The 17,984-nt window shown below is 31.8% G+C and overlaps 2 protein-coding genes across 6 annotated transcripts; one reads left to right on the forward strand and one right to left on the reverse strand.

Annotated features, from left to right (window-relative positions):
* Nucleotides 1-548: 548 nt before the first annotated feature.
* LOC141693143 (deaminated glutathione amidase, chloroplastic/cytosolic) lies at nt 549-6,472 on the reverse strand. 4 transcript variants are annotated; one of them, XM_074498158.1, is made up of 9 exons: nt 6,315-6,472; nt 5,296-5,414; nt 5,098-5,142; nt 4,774-4,832; nt 4,119-4,231; nt 3,956-4,048; nt 3,107-3,209; nt 1,668-1,750; nt 549-845 (listed from the first exon to the last, which is right to left on the reverse strand). In XM_074498158.1, the coding sequence occupies exons 1-9, from the start codon at nt 6,402-6,404 to the stop codon at nt 822-824; spliced, it is 729 nt and encodes a 242-aa protein (XP_074354259.1). In that variant the 5' UTR covers nt 6,405-6,472; the 3' UTR covers nt 549-821. The 4 variants fall into 4 exon arrangements, with proteins under 4 accessions (XP_074354259.1, XP_074354257.1, XP_074354258.1 ...); XM_074498156.1 differs by having other exon boundaries at nt 5,014-5,142; XM_074498157.1 differs by having other exon boundaries at nt 5,278-5,414.
* Nucleotides 6,473-8,871: 2,399 nt separating this feature from the next.
* LOC141690234 (putative protein phosphatase 2C 38) lies at nt 8,872-15,044 on the forward strand. Of its 2 annotated transcripts, none has more exons than XM_074494926.1 (5): nt 8,872-9,029; nt 9,597-10,083; nt 12,476-12,858; nt 13,870-14,106; nt 14,406-15,044. In XM_074494926.1, exons 2-5 carry the CDS (start codon nt 9,756-9,758, stop codon nt 14,640-14,642), a joined length of 1,185 nt encoding a protein of 394 aa, XP_074351027.1. In that variant the 5' UTR covers nt 8,872-9,029; nt 9,597-9,755; the 3' UTR covers nt 14,643-15,044. The 2 variants fall into 2 exon arrangements, with proteins under 2 accessions (XP_074351027.1, XP_074351029.1); XM_074494928.1 differs by having other exon boundaries at nt 12,491-12,858.
* The last annotated feature ends 2,940 nt before the right edge of the window (nt 15,045-17,984 follow it).

Raw genomic sequence — 17,984 nt, forward strand, 5'->3', positions numbered from 1 at the left:
GATTGTTAGAAATCGAAGAAATAAAATTTCATTTCTCATAAAAAAAGATAAATGTCATTTCATTCTGTGAATTTTAATTTCAATCTTCCAAATGAATACAGGCTTACAAAATTGTGAAAAAATAAGTTTAAACCAATTTTTTTTTTTAAAAGTAAGACATCACAATGATGTTTTTATTAATATGTATTTGTATATGTATAAATACATGAAATCCAACTTAGTTTTTCTATGCAAATGTAATTTAAGTGGTTTACACCGAACAACCTCCCATGCCAAAAATTACACCAAAATAGAGTATTTTTAATACATTTCACCAAAAATTACACCAAGACAGAGTACTTCCCTATACAATAGGTGTGAAACTCCAAGTATATTTTTTATTTGTAGCAAGTGCGTGGTATCTAAATCATCATCACCTGATTTGCAATACAGGCCGGTGCTAGGATCCATAAATGGAGTACGACTGATGATAAGAATATGGGTTTTCGACAAACATGTTGCGAATAGGAGAGAGATTGTCAAAAAATTGAATAACCCAGAGGAAAGACTGGTAGACATTACTATTATCATTTAACATTAAATAACATGTTCATAAAAAGTGCATATACTGTAGATAACAATAGATAAGATACCAATATACCATTGTTCTTGAACTTTGTTACAGCTCTTAAAGTCTATCAATACACGATGCTGTGCAGAAATTATGAATCGCATTACAACATCTGACCTCAGGGCCAACATATAGGTGACTCAACTGCAAATTAGGGACGGGCGATCTATAGGCACTTCTGTTCCTTTCCATATCAGGTAACTACATGTTTTCAGAAGTCAAGGGGCTTCCGATGCTGCAACAAAAAATATATAAATTAAAATGCTCATAAAATAAAACACGAGAACGAGAACTTTTATACAAGACCGTTAGGCATCTAAACAAATAAAACACCATCTTTGCTAACAATTAACATGATAATACCTACAAACACATAAAGATAATGATTACTACCATGAGTCTCCTTCACACTTTCAGATTTACCAGAATTTAGCTACGAATACGTGAGAGTTGTACCAATTGTTATATCTTACTTTCTCCAACACAAGTAACTATATAAAAAAATTGAACTGTGGCTGAACATATAATCGTCATCGTTTTGTTAAGTGTTTATTCCTATATAATATGATCAAACTTTTGCTTTGTAATTGTGACAAGTCAAACTTCCTTCACCTCAGATAAAGGGAATTTGACTCTGATTTAAAAAGAAGTGATGGAGGAGTCATCTGATTTCAACATAAATACCTTACAAGAACATAACACAATTATAATGCAGTGTACAAATGGACTAAGAATGTGAACCTGACGATACACAAGCCATCAGTCCGATAAAGTTACTAAGACTTATGTATAAATTCAAAAATTACCACAGGAGTTAAATATTCAACTCCATTTGATGGTGATAACACCCAAATCCCAAGAGACCTGGAAGTACTGACTCGACTACTGATAAATATTCATGGAAATAACAGTCTTTCACTTCAACTATCAATTTTGATCTTATACCTTAGCACATGAACTAAAAAAGAAAACTCTGACACAAGAAAAAAGCATTTACAGGACCACAAAAAACTTATCAGATTAATCTGTTTAGTGATTGTCGTCAAGAAAAAACTACCTTGGAAATCGGCATTTTTTCTCTAACTGAACCAAGCAGTGAGAAGTCAATATCTGCAACAGCAAGGCCTGTTGATACTCGGTCTGAAAGAGTTTCATGTCAGAGTCAATCTAATTCCTACGAAGATGCTTTAAACCATAAAATAATATTATACAAGTTAGTTCTGATAGAAGAGTGCATTTGCCAAATAATTGAATATTTTATTTATTTTAAAGCCTTCTGTTTTGAGAAGTGCAATGGTGATGAACACAATATCATAGATCATTGCAAAGAACTTTTACAAGATATTAAGCCAAAGGAGTCGGTCAGACATATAAAAGTAAGTACTTGCTCCCTAGACCAAACACTAACACCGTGTTAGGGCACTAAATGGATCATTTAAATTAACATACAGCTAGAAGATTAAATGATTTAAACGTGCTACCAGAACATACATACTTTTGAAACTGAAACAGAACAAATCTCTGAGCTATAATATGTTGTCAAGGAACCAGTCGCTCTAAAGGCTCAAGGTGTTAGGAAGGCCCTTTCCAGGATCTTATATTATTATTCTAACATATGCTATTGTGGTCGTTAGTTCATATTGCAGTGGATTAAAGGTTACAGTACTGTGTCTTTCTATAATATTCATACTGTGTCTTTCTCGAGTTTTTACAAGAAGGATCATAACGAAATAACTCAACTGAAAAATAATTACTTATTTACCATAGTGAAGGTTGAATAATAATAAGTAGACATGCAGAGAGATGTTCTTCGATTGCAATCCCTACTCTGTACCAAATTATTTCATTATCAATGATGACATATAAAAATACTTAAATGTAAAGCTCAGCTCTGTTTTGTAAGATTTAAGACTAAAGGGATTGTGTGTGTGTGTGTGAGAGAGAGAGAGAGAGGTGTTCACTTCTTTACAAAATTGTGAAGTCAGGAGAGTACTGTTGCACGAGGTCAATATGTTTGTGCACAGTCAACGTGCACAAGAAAAAGATTCTCAGGATCCTCGAGGCTTAAAGCATGAAGCAAATATGTTTTCCATGTATGGGACCTTATACAGCATTATACTTAAGGGAGTCAAAGAGAGCAAAGGAAAGGTCTAGCATTAAAATAAAAGAATAAAATCATTACAGAAGTAATGAATATTCTTAGGCATCAAGCAATAAGTAAAGGTTTCAGATTATTTTCTGAACTCAGGTTATAATTTAACATCCATAATCAAATATTACAAGGATAACAACATATGTGACCCAAAAAAGACAGAAGTATCATTATATACAATGTGGTGAAGAGATCTGAAATATATATTGAAAGATGTCTAAATATCAGCATCTTCTACGGAGTGTAATATAACACGGATAAACACAGCTTGGGGTCATAACATAATTGAAAACTACATACTAGAAATAACACAAGTGAAACACCACCATATGCGGATTTCTCACCAGGTAGCCGACCAATGACCGAACCCCAAGGATCAATTATTAGTGTTTCACCAAAGCTTTCCCTTTTCTCACTGTGCTTTCCTGCTTGTGCAGCTGCTATGACCTGCAGGGAGGATTATCAGTCTTGTTACTTAGATCTCTAAAGAGTAAAGTCCTAGCATATATATCACATCACAGCAGTAAGTGTAAAACAATGTGGTTGTGCCTACTACAAATAGATAACAAACACCAACTAAAATAATAAACAAATTTTATGATTTAGCAATTTTATATTCACATTTAAGGTGAGCAAGAGAAGGGGACACAATGATACAAAGAACGTCACAACAATTGGCATTGGCAAGTATAATCCCATCTAACTAATACTGTTTTGATGCCATTAAGATTCAAGTTGCTTTTCATACTAATCCATCTTGTTTATTATATGTATATTCTCCACAATAGCATGTTGGTAGCCCGAAGATCGAGTACAGGATAATATACGTCAACTAATAAAACGCTAGAACTAACATACCACCAAACAATAGTTAAGGATAATAATAATGTATTTATCAATTGACTACCATATCTACAATCTAAACGCATTTGAAGTTATTAAATATCACTTTTATCTAAACATCAGTTCTATACTAAATACAGAACTACTTAATAGCGAGTTGCTTGCATAATTCAATAACTAAAGAATTTAGTAATATGTCTATAAGATGATCAGTGTATTGGGTCAAGCAGTCATATTGGTAATAAATCTCTGACCTTTTAGCTTGAGGAGGCATGTAACATTATGCTAATCGTAAAAATGAAATAGGCATTCAGAAAGTTTACATATATAAAGTCAGAATATTTTCATACATAGCACTGGGTTTCAATTGCACGGGCACGAAGAAGAATCTCCCAGTGGGCCTCACCGGTTACTTTTGTAAATGCTGAAGGTACCAACAACACCTATAGAGTAAAAAAAATGAGAATGGCACCTCCAAAGAATTCACCTTCATCAAGTCCAAGGATTCTGTACCTGCGCTCCATGATGGAATCTCAGCTGCTGATAAATCTCTGGGAATCTTAAATCATAACAAACTGTCAATCCCAACCGTCCAAAGGGGCTGTCTAATGCTACAATTTTCTTCCCTGAAAAACTTCACCAATTTGAATTTCTTGTAAGCAATAAGTATAGTATGGAAATATGAAATATTTACTGGTCGTCTGGACTTGAAAAAATGTTAAATTAGAACATTATACCCTGTCACAAACTTAAAGTATTCAAATAAACGTGAAACTGTAGTTACAAAACAATTCAGAGCATGAAGAGTGCATTACAATTCAAACATTCAGGAGAAGAAGACTACTAACTGTAAAATTTAGCATAAATATTATAAGCAAAAGAAGGATGGATAATCAGGTGGATATAATAAGATATTAATATATAAACAACTATAATTGGACCAGAATAACAGGTTGAAAAATTAAACACCAGTAAGGAACATTTTAGAAAATTTGAAAGAGAAAAAGTTACAATATGTCATATATAGGACAACTTCCGCTTACATCAGACACTCGACTGCTTACAGCAGACCAGGAAAAATCAATTTTAGTTTAATACAGGAAAACCTAAAGATGATTTGGTACAATTGTGAAACACATCATTAGATACATTACTAATTTTTTCAAACCTGCTTCTGTAAAACTGCTCTCTTTAAACACTGCCCCTCCAGGAACATCCACATCAAACCTTCAAATAATTCAAAACACTACAAACAGTAAGTTATCATGTCCAAACTTTCTACATAATATGCAAAGAAACATTAAACTGGCCAATACGTCCAATTTCACTAGACTCTTTTTAAAAAAAAAACACTTCTTAAGAACAATTTAGATACATAGGTGACAGTGACTGCCAGTAAAGCACATACAAGTGCATCTTGCTGTATGTGCTTTTAATATTCCCAGCATTGTCAATCAAAACATGTGTATTACGCAAATGTGCATCATCAGACCCTTTTTCTTGGAATCCTCCCAGAGACAACCACATGCTGGATTCCCTGCATTTGACATAATATAAGAATAAATATATCTTGCAAAAATGCTTCTTGTAAATCAAGTGAATAGGTAACACTATAATCTAGCTTTTAGGTCATTACTAGTATTATAAAAGCACTACTTAACAATGTATCTACCTTGCAAGAGAACAATACCCTTTCATGATAGGCCCATCTAATGGTTCTGCAATCTTAAGACTATCACCATCTGCGGCGCCAACATAAGAGAAGTTTTCAGGAAAACAAATCATTTTTGCCCCGGCCGAAGCTGCTTCCTTCACACATTCACATTCGTTTATCAGAGTATGATATCTACACACTCAACAGGAAACTAAACAACCAGAAGCTAATATTTGAAAATTCAATAGGCAAGGTTAAAACTTGCTTCACCTTGGTTCATTCAGTTAGAGCTTTTTTTAAATCGAGTCTATTCCAAACAAAAGGGCTTCTAATTGAGCACTTTATAGCTAATTTAAATTTAAAACTTGAGTGAGATGATGGCATTTTTACCAAGTGAATATGAAATCCAATGGTTGGCAAAACATGTTCTATTAGTCTATACCTGCACATTAAGTGTCGCATACATTTCAATGGCCATAGCTTAGTGCTTGCTATTGTAAAATATTTAGGTGAATGCCGGTCAATCAATTGATGCCGCTGGCGATCTCTTACTCTTGGATTTTATTCAGAATTGCACTGACTTGGTGAAAACCTCCAACGTAAGAAAATTAACTTGATGATCCATTGCAAGAAATAAAAAATGCACCACCAAACAGAACTCCCCCTCAATAATCTATTGCATCGATTACTATTCGTGTAGACTCTTCCTTCTTTAATCAAATAACTACCTCATTAATCCGTAAAATGAAACCTTGCAACTTACACTTACACTATCCCTAATTTCAATTTATGTACAACCAATATGCCATAACAACTCAATCACCTAGTTAAATTAGTCTCCATTTTTTCGATACGAGTTCCAAATTCATCTAAATTAGGATCAAACAAGCTTGAGTGAATTCTCCGTTATAATCACAATTTCTACTGATGCGAAGTACAGTTTATTAACTTCATATGTAATAGCAAAATCTAATTAAATAATAATCAATTAATTCTTGTTAACAAATGCGAAATTATAATATTATTTATAATAATATATGTGAAGTTGAAGATACCTTGACAAGGCGAGAACAAGTGGAGAAATTGGCGGCGAGGTCGTTGATTGAAGTCATCTGAGCTGCCGCAACTCGGATCGAACTCGTCATTTCTGCTGAGTCGCCGCCGACGAGTCTTCTCTCCTTTTTTATGTAATAATGTAAATGGTCAAATTTGCGAAGAAATTTGCGGTTAATATTCAAATTGTAAAAGACAGTGTTGAGCGCCGTGCGGGCAGTCCGGTTTTTTCCTGAAACCGCAAACCAAATCACACATGCGGTTTGCCGTAACCGCACCGCGTATCCTCAAAACCGCATAAAGCACACCACAAAAATGCGGTGCGGCGTGGTGCGGTGCGGTTTACTGCGGTTTATACATTACAAGTTCAAAATTTTTAAATAAATACAAAACTTAAATTTAATTAAATTTTCGAATAATATAACAAAATTGCCAATATTCTTCAATAATACAAATTAGAAATTCCACACTATAAAGTTTAACGTAGAAGTTTGGCTCGAGAATTAAATGAGTTCACTATTAAATAAGTGGTTTTTTATCATGTGTCTCATTATTTTTGAAAAAACACAAATAGAATAATCACCACGCAACAATTGGTTTTGCAGAAATAAGATGATCACTAAACAAGTATTCCTAGTATGTTAAATGGAATCAGACTTAATAAATGGAATCAGACTTATAAGTATTATATATATATATATATATATTAAATATATTAAATATTAGGGTGCGGTGTGGTTTGAACCGCATTTCAGAAATTTAAAATCACAACTCGCACCGCACCGCGCAGTTTATTAAAAATTCAAACCGCAACCGCACCACGATAATTAAAAACCACGTTTTGCGATGCGGATTGGTGCGGTGCGGACGGTTTTTGCGATTTTCTGCTCACCCCTATTAAAAGCCAGAAAACCCCCCACTTTTTTTTGCTATACTCCACTTTACTATTCTCGTTTTAAGAATTTCACTTGAATTTTTTGAATTTATTAGATAGTTTAACATAGTGATGGACGTGGCTGAGTGGGTCGGTTTGATCATGACTCAACCCGTTTACCCATTTAGTACGTGTTACAAATATATCAAACCATCAATCTCAAAAAAAAAATTAAAATCCAACCTCACTAACTGTTTGATAGGTTGAGCTTATTAGGGTTAGGTTAATCGGGTTGCAAACGTTTTATCCGCATTTTTTTACCGGGAATAACTTACGGTGTTATATAAATTTAGGATGTGAGTATAATTATATAATCAAATATATGTGTGGATATACAATTAAATTTAGACCAAACGTTGCCACGAATCTTAAACAGAATGTCATAATTTATATCTATTTTAGTTGATAATTATTCGCAACGTTTTCAGGTTTACATCTCTAAATATTTTCGGACATCCATGTATATGAAATAATACAGTCTGTAATGGTATTCCTGACTTGTGCAAGGTATGGACATGTGTAAAATGAGAATAAATAATTTTTTTACATAATTAATATATTTAAATGCTAAAAGTATGATAAATAAAATAATGAAATGTGGATCTTGACGGAAGTATGTGTTATTAGATTAATGATCCCTCAACTCTCGAAGTATGTGTTATAAAATTCATGATCCTCGAATTTTTTCAACTGTTTTTTTTATACATGTATGGAAGTTTGTTGTTTGTTATTTATAAATATGGTTAAAGATTTTTAGCGTTGTATCACATATATTTTTAAAAATTTCAATATAAATATTTGTTTATGTGCAGTTTTAATCATTTTATGAAAACTATATTTTTTATAATAGTTACTAATATTGTTAGAATCAAGAATAAATTCTATTATCCGTGTTTCAGTCTTCATACACTAATCTTATTTTTTCCCTTAAAATATATTTAATCTATCTATATATAACTATTAATTGTTAATATAAAATAATGAAGTAGTATTAAATACACGTAATAATGAGACAGAGTCTTAATATCTACATATTAAATTAGATTTAATTAATATATGCATATTAAATTAGGATAATTATTAACATATAATTATGAGGAGCAATTTAGTAATTTTAATATGAATAAATTGTCTCACAAACCTCCTATTTGCTCTATTATATATATAATTGATAATTGATTGTTCGACTTGATATCTATAATCTAATCCAACACATATATTTTATATTTAAAATCATTCTCAAATTTATAAAAATAAAAATTGATAAAAAATTAAAAATTGATAAGTTAAAGTTTGCATTCAATTCCCCGTATATAATTTACATCAAAAATCAAACTCATCATTTACAAAAGTACAAATTGATAAGTTGAAATTTGTTCACAAACACATGCACAAGTGGTCATCATTGATAAGGTATCGTTAAAAACAAATGATATGAGATCACAACTATTCAGAAAAACTTGCCTAAAATGATGGTTTGTTAATTGTCAAAGTCAAAACACCCATATGCCTTAATTACCTAAATTACCAAAAACAAAGAGAGCTAAAGCACATTAGTAGGGGTAAAATTGTCCAATAAAAAACAAGTTGTCATAAGCTATACAATAAATAGTCATTTTCTTGCCAACAAAGGAAAATAGATACATTCCTTACACTTTCTCTTTCCTGCTCTCACGATCTACCCTTCATTCATTCCACAAAATTCCATAAAAATCCAATCTTTTTGTTTATTTCTATCATGGGATTTACAGTTTCTGAGTTATATTTGAGGTTTTGATTCAAGGTATGTAATGTAAAATAATTCTTGTTTTTTTAAATAAAAATCCTATCTTTTTGTTGCAGTTATTGTTTTTTTTTGTCTAGTTACCTGTGGTTTGTTGATCGTTTTATTGTTTTGGGCTTGGGTTTTAGGTTATCAAGTAAATTTTTCTTGTTTCTTTAGTAAAAATTCAATCTTTTTGTTGCAATGATGTTTTTTTTTTGTTAATTTGATTGTGGTTTGTTAATCTTTTTATTGTTTTAGACCTGGGTTTAAGGTTATTAAGTAATTTAATTGTTGTTTCTTTAGTAAAAATCCAATCTTTTTGCTGAAATGTTGGTTTTTTTTAATTAGATTGTGTTTTGTTAATTTTTTTTTGTTTTGTTTTAGACTTGGATTTTAGCTTATTGAGTAGTTTAAGCATGTGCATCATTTGATTTCTTGTTATGCACATTTATATACATTTAGCCATTGTAGAGGTTGTTTTAAGTTGTTGATGGGGTTTATATTAATTATGTTTTTAAATATAAATATGGGAAAAAGATTTTAACTTTGTTGTTATTGGTGTTTTTTTCCCTTATATTTTGACAGATTAATGGTGTCTACATTCATTTGTGTGTTCTCAAAGCGGGGAAATTGTGGGTTAGATTTGGAAACTAAAGGCAAATTAGGGCTGTGCACTTGTTTGATTGTAGATTTTAGGCAAATTTTGATAGCTGGATTGTTTGGGTGAATCATAATATGTGAGTTATGGCTACAACTTCTTGGAGAAAAATTGTGTATCCTTGCTTTAGGCCAGCTACTGAGGGTGATGGTTTTGGTAATAGCATTGCGGATGCTAATGGAAGGAGTGAGGGGTTGTTGTGGTATAAGGATTATGGGCGTCACGTTTATGGGGATTTTTCAATGGGGGTAATCCAAGCAAATAATATAGTGGAAGATCAAAGCCAGCTTGAATCTGGTTCAATGAGCTCGGTTGATTGTGGTCCTCAAGGGACATTTGTTGGAGTATATGATGGTCATGGAGGTCCAGAAGCAGCACGGTTCATAAATAATCACTTGTTTGATAATATAAAGAGTATGATCTCGCCGTAATTTCCTTTTTTTTCTTTTCCGTACTCCTACTCCCCTATCCACGCATAATTTCCTTCATTTAATTATTTTTTACTTAACATTCTGTTCTTTACTTTTTTTTCCTGTTCTGTTAATCATCTTGTTAGTTAACACTAGTTTATAACTCGTGCACGGTAAATAATGTTTTAAAGAAATTAATTTTAAATTATGAAAATATATAATAAATAAATTATTATTATTATTACCAATTTTGTTTTGAAATTGTAGGTAGTTTTCATGAACTCAAATCTTATAGAACATCAAACTCAATATTATTATGTGCCTAATAGACATAACTTACATTTACATTAAAATTCTAGCAACAGAGTTAACAGATAGTTTAACCATACATAAATCAACATTATTAAGAACCAAAAGTATCTACCCACATTCTGAAATGGAGTAAGAAAATAGAGTTGATCTTGGATTATACTATGATACTAATTATTTAGTTACACAAAATCTAAAACAATGCCATTGTAGAGTATTAAATTTGAAAATATGATGAAAATATATAATAAATTATAATATTATAATTATAGGGAGAACCTGAGTGAAACCAAAAAACCGAAATAAAATAAATAAATCTTGTATAATTGTAAATATTATAGGGACTGCATACAGATTTGAGTGATAAACAAAATTTGATACTTTTAGTAGTACCATGATATTATTGTGTTTCATGGGTGTTTCTCTTGTTAATAAAGAGTATAGATTCTCTAGGATTTGAATTTGCAATAAGTTTTAAATCAGATTACTTATTGTTTGCTGGATTTGAGTTTGCATTTAAGAATTAAAAAACGGGTAAAAGAAATACAGAAAGAATTATAAGTTATATAGGAATCAAAAGAGAATATAGAATTATATATTATTTAGGAATAAAAAAAATAAAAATAATAGATTTAGAGTTATAATGGGATTCGAAGAGGGTGAAACCAAGAATAGCGAAACCAATAGTATCACCGAAAAGAGGTTTCGCTTATTAATAAAGGTTATTAATGCCAGATCAGGCCATCAGGGTGGCTTATATATTAGTTGTGCACTGCAGTATGTAGAATTTCATGTTCTGATTTTGATTTAGGGAATTGATGCATGAGGATAGATGAGTTTGTGTGTGTGTGTGAAGCAGAAGAAATAGTCTTATAAATTAATAACATTATTATATTTACTAATATATTTGAATCATAATGCATACTTAAAGTTTGGTGTTGGAAAAAATAATTTTATTTTTTAAATAATATGGTTTTGGTGAAGATTTAAGATCGTGAATGAGCAAATGCAGGGTTTTGGCTGCATGTATTTGATGCTTGAAAAGAAAACACAGGACCTTTGGTACTAATGCTTAAATCCATACAATTACAGCTTATAACCTTCTTTAACTTAGCCCATTTAAGACTGTCTATGTTGATACATTAATCGTTGTGAAAGGAAATCAATGACTGCATAGAATACCACTTGTCTATCATAATCCTAATGCAAATATTGTGCATGTGCAGTATGTACACATTTATGTTGGCTGATCGTGATACCATTACATTTTGGTCGATAATGCATCAATTATGAACACTCTCTCGGTTTTATTGTTAATACCGTCATTGGATAGTTAAACCATGGCAGTAGTATCATCAGCACTAGAAAATGATCTGTTTCTCTATATTTAGATGTGTGAGGTAATTTCGAGATGGCAGTGGGTTGGGGGGGGATAATATATTGTTTTGTTTAGGGTAAAATACAGAAGACTCCCTGTAAGTTAACACATGCGGAAAACTGATCTCTACTTATCCTGGAGGTAATATATGTTTGCTTTTCCACAATATAATGAAAAATTATCTCACAGAACACTCATCCCTTCCATTTCGGAAAATCTTAAAAAAAAAGTTGAATATTGCTTACATTATCCTAAATAATAGGAAAGTTGTGGCTCACGTATATGAAAAAGGCATAATAATGTCAAATATGTGGATTTTGTGTAGCCTCAGCTCAGATTGTAGCTTGTTCTTTCTATTGCACAAATAAAGGTAGTCATGTCAACTCTCTTTTTGTGGAGTTACGCAAACCCTCATAGCTTTGACAGATGGATCTAATAATGAAGCTCCAGTTATGTTCTCACCAGACTGTATCATCTCTAGCACCAAGGGGAGCCAACTCCATTAAAGACATCTTAAGTTATTGCTTGCTTTTGTAGTCCCCTTGAGCACTTGATTTAAATCTATTATAAGCGTATAAAATGTTATTCTTCATTAAGAGTGACTAGTGAGAATGATCGACTTCAGTTTAACATTATAAAATTCTCTCCTTAATACGGGTAATTTATAGTCTTTGAAGTTCTCTAATGCCTGTGTTAACTGACTTTTCAGCTATTCGTGGTGCAGAATTCACATCAGATAATGATGGAATGTCAGCTGATGTTATAACCAAAGCGTTCTTGGCAACCGAAGAGGAATTCCTGTCTCTTGTAAGACAGCAATGGTCAATTCAGCCACAAATTGCTTCTGTGGGGTCATGCTGTTTGGTGGGAATTATATGTGACGGATTGCTATATATTGCAAATGCTGGAGATTCTCGGGTTGTGTTAGGCAGATTAGATAAGGTATTTAAAGAGGTCAAAGCTGTTCAATTATCAGCTGAGCACAATGCGAGTTATGAGTCAGTTAGAGAAGAATTGCACTCACTGCATCCAGAGGATTCACAGATTGTAGTCTTAAAGCATAAGGTTTGGCGTGTAAAGGGTATTATTCAGGTGCGTTTTCAAGGTTTTGTATTTGTTCATTACCATTCTTTGGTTGCTTATGCCGAAAATCTTCTATGATCAGTGTTTTCAAGCACTGTAGAATCGTTTCCTCGTTGCATTGGTTGAGAAGTGAATTCTCCTTCAAGGTAATGATGGCTAGTTCATCTAGATGTAATTAGGATATTTTTATCGGGGAGATGATAATTCTGAAGCACTGCTTTATCTGCTTCTATAAATATACAGGGTTTTGTATTATTAATTCTTCATTACCATTCTTGGTTGCTAATGCCTTATTCCGAAAATCTTCTATGATCAGTGTTTTTAAGCACTATAGACTCGTTTCCTTGTTGCATTGGTTGAGAAGTGAATTCTCCTTCAAGGTAACGATGGCTAGTTCATCTAGATGTAATTAGGATATTTCTATAGGGGAGATGATAATTCTGAAGCACTGCTGCATTTGCTTCTATAAAATATATGACGTTTCTAACCTACCTTACTGTGTTTTTAAACACAAAATAGAACTTGTTGGCAATTTCTCAGAAGCATACATCTTCTATGCTTAGTAATCATCTTTTACATGTTACAAGTATACTTGTTTGTGTTAGTTGGGCCATATTTTAAGAATCTATTTGTTCTTAGTTAGCTGACCTCTTTGCTTTAGAAAATATTAAGTCGAGAGATCATCTATGAACGGGTAAGTATCAACATATATATGCCTGCATGATTTTGAAAACAGGCGGAGGTAAACTTTATGAGTTGTTCGAATAAAGTCCTTAAGATGCACGAGACTTCCATTCAGTGAAACCAGTCTATGGTGTGTCCAAATGAAAATGAGTTTCTGGACCTCCTAAAATTTTTGAAGGTGTTGATTCATCAAAATAGAACCACTCAAAGGCACTCTTTTGGTGCATACTGTATTTCTGGCTTGAGAAAGACTACCTACCGAGTGATTAATTTGGAGGGCCTGGTGCCTAATGTAGAAGTTTAGACTTCAACTCTAAAATGTTTCTGCACTTGCAGATATCTAGGTCAATAGGTGATGCCTATCTGAAGAGATCAGAGTTCAATAGAGAGCCACTGCTGCCCAAGTTCAGGGTTCGGGAACCTTTTCACAAGCCAATCCTAAAAGCTGAGCCATCAGTAGTTGTGCAGAAACTTTACCCTGAAGACCAGTTTCTTATATTTGCATCAGACGGTCTGTGGGAGCATCTTAGTAATCAAGAGGCAGTTGATATTGTTAACAACTGCCGACGTAATGTAGGTTTTCCATTTACCTTTTTTACTTCATTTGTATTTTTGTTTGCTGAAATAGTTAATAATTTGATATCAGGTTCTAACAAAAAATGGTCTCAGCACTATTAAACTGCCACTATAATCCCTTGTGTCTTACTTTCTACAGTTTAAACTTACTGCCGTAGATAATTATCTTCCTCTATCAAAATTATCTCACCTCATATTCCTAAATTTATGTACACAATAGGGGAAAGGTAACCAGATTTATTTAAAGAACATTCTCATCTTAGCTTGACATATAACATTGGCTTTCTTTTCCACAGGGTATTGCTAGGAAGCTTATCAAAGCTGCACTTATGGATGCAGCAAAGAAAAGAGAAATGAGATACAGTGACCTAAAAAAGGTTGATAGAGGGGTGAGAAGACATTTTCACGATGATATCACTGTGATAGTATTGTTTCTAGACAGTAATTTGATTAGTCGCAGCTCCTGCAATGGACCTATGCTTTCTGTCAGAGCAGGAGGAGGTATATCTATGGGTGTCAATAACCTGGTTTAAATGGTCCAACTGCTTGCACCAAGTCCTACTGCCTGTTACTTGTTAGGGAATTTCTTTTGTCAACTGAGATTTAAGAACATAAAAGAGAAGGAGAAAACAAGTGTTCACAATCTCAATCTAGATGGTACAGTTAATGATTATGTCAGGACGAAGCCTTGCGGCAAATCTGGAAATTCTCTGCTGATTGGCATATGAAACACTAAGAGTTACCATTTGAAAAATGAATTGGGACCCTAGATGGCCATGCTATACCAGAATTTGCCTCTGAAGGTTAGACCTAGTACTTAAAAAGTAAAAGTTGAAACACTGTCAGACTGTGACAATCGAATATTTGACAATTCTGTTTTGAGTTTGAGACCCTTTTTTTCAGACTGTTAATAATTTTGCATTTTATAGTGTCAACTTTCTAGTGAATCCTTTAAATTTTATCACAATATTTTTTCTAGAATACATAACAATATAACATAGTTGAGAAGGTGATTTGAACCATGCCAAATATAACGTCAAATCAAATAAGACTCTTGGTATGAGTCTGATTAATGTGTTTATAGGCTGTATCAGAAATAAGATCATTTTCTGCTCAGGGTGAAGCGGATTTTTTTAAAGTCCTTGTGCATTTTAGCTGGTGGACTAAATCAGCAAGTCCAATAGTGCCTTAAATTGTTATTCTAAATTATAATTTGAGGTATTTTGAATAATTAGGTGATCCAACGATGTCTTAGTGGTGTCTTAATATACTAGGACATCCATCACATGCCTCATTTTCAAGACTCTAGTAGGCATACCTTATTTCAATTTTTTCAATAAAAAATTTACTTTCCTCCTTTTTTTACACATCTTCTTTCTTATCTTTTCCATTCCCTCCTAATATAATTCCAAAATAACATTATTTTAATGATAAGACACAATTACAAGACGTTGTTGAAGTATTAATATTACTAGGATATTATATTTTATAATATTTTTAAGGAATGTATTAGGATATTCTTGGACTTGCTATACACATTTGCTGAGAGGAGTCAAATATAGTTATACAGCTGCAGATTGGCAAATACCATGTACTCATGAAATGGAGTATATAGCATAAGAGATGGTCTACTAGTCAGTTCGACAAAGTCAACTGAATAGGTCTACTTTTGAATTGTCAACTAATACGTCAACTTATTAACTAGTTGATCGAGTAGTGCAAAATCTAATCAAAATTTAAAATTAAAAAAAAAATAGAAACCCACTCAACGTCAGCAATATGCTAATCTCGGCTTTTATATATACTAGCTTACGGCCCGTGTGATGAACGAGTCTTAGTTAATATATATATATATTTATTTTATATAATTTTATTAAAATTCTACATAAATAATTTAATTCTAAATAATGATTATATAATTATAATTTCAGTGTGTATAATTTCAATTTAAGTTCAAATAGTATAACTAGTATATGGTTGATGATATCTTATTTATAAATAATAATGTAAATGTTTGTTGTTGTTGAGATTCGAACATGAAAACTTATATGTATCCTTATAAATGATAATATAAATGTTTGTTATTAACGAGATTTGAACATGAGAACTTAAATGGATCTTTATAAGTAATAATATAAATGTTTGTTGTTGACGGGATTCGAACCTGAAAACTTGTGGAGTGTATTTTTTAGTATTTGGATCTAACGGCTCTGATTATTTGATGAAGAAGATCCGATGACAATGATGGAAAGGGATAACCAAAATAAAGGGTCAACCAAACTACAAATTATAGGCCATTCCGGTAATTATAGTATATATATAGTATAGATTGTTTTTTCTAGTTGCACAAGCTAAAAATCTGTGTTTGATGAGTTGTCAAAATTTTATTGGTTGAGATTTTTTGTGCTTGAAGGGGGTCATCATTATTAATAAGCTCTCTGCTAATAAAATTTTGACAACTCATCAAACACGGATTCGTAGCATATACCTTTGCGCACACATTACAAAATTCGTGTGTATATATATATTGTGTGTGTTTATGTATGTATATCTATACTATACTATTATAAGCGAAACATGGTTTTGTTTGGTCGGTTGGTTAACATCTTCTTAAAAAGTATACTAACACCTTCCAAAACAAAGTTTAAACAAATATAATTTTATTAAAAAAATTAAATCACGTATGTAAATAACTACAAACACTATGAATTATTATCCGAACTTAATTTATAATTGCACTCAACTTCTTTCTTACCTCTTTTGTTGGGAACCAAACACTTCCAAAATTCTTTTTATATTTCAAATTAGAATATAGCAAAATAATTAATAAATCTAGAAAAAATTAAAACAATACTAAATTATCCACGTACACCATTGTTATTCAAGACTCCCACTATTCTGTAGGCTCTCCACCCACACAATGAAATGTATCTAATACAACTACAAATTCTATAAATTATTATCCAACTAATTTCTAATCGCACTCAACTTCTTTTATATCTCTTTTTCAGAAAACCAAACACATCCAAAATTTATTTTAGTATTTCAAATTATAATATAACAAAATACTTAATAAATCAATAAAAAATTAAAAAATAATATTAAAACACCAAATTATCCACATATACCACTGTTATTCAATACTTTCACTTTCCTACAGTCTCTCCACTCGTACAATGAAGCGAACTATAGGTTGTAGTAGGAGAACATCTATATTATACTATTTTAAGCGATACATGTGTCGTTTGGTCGGTCGGTTAACACATTCTTAAATAGTATACTAACACATTCCAAACAAAGTTTAAAAAAATATAATTTTATTAAAAAAAATTAAATCACGTATCTAATATAACTACAAACTCTATGAATAATTATCCAACTTAATTTCTAATTGCACTCAACTTCTTTCTTACATCTTTTGTAAGGAATTGGACACTTTCAAAATTCATTTTAGTATTTCAAATTAATGTATAACAGAATAATTAATAAATCGAGAAAAAAATTAAAAAATAATATTAAAAAAATAATGCCAAATTATTCACATACACCACTGCTATTCAAAACTCCCACTTTCCTATATGCTTTCCACCCGCACAACGAAACGTCCTATTGGCTGTAATAGGAGGACATTTTAAGATTTTAACCATCAAAATTTTGAATACTTCAATAATATGATACATACAAAATAATACGTAAATATTTTAACTTCATTAATCTCAATAATATATAATTATTATTTTTATAATTTATTAATATAAAATAATAAAATTACAAATATTATAATCCGTCCGTGCGTGCATCGCACGGGTTATAGGCTAATATTGATAAGACGAGTGAATGTACATGCATTGTAATTATGTATTTGTTTAGTTGGT

This window comes from Apium graveolens, chromosome 10 (assembly GCF_009905375.1).
Source record: "Apium graveolens cultivar Ventura chromosome 10, ASM990537v1, whole genome shotgun sequence".
Classification (NCBI taxonomy): Eukaryota; Viridiplantae; Streptophyta; class Magnoliopsida; order Apiales; family Apiaceae; genus Apium; species Apium graveolens.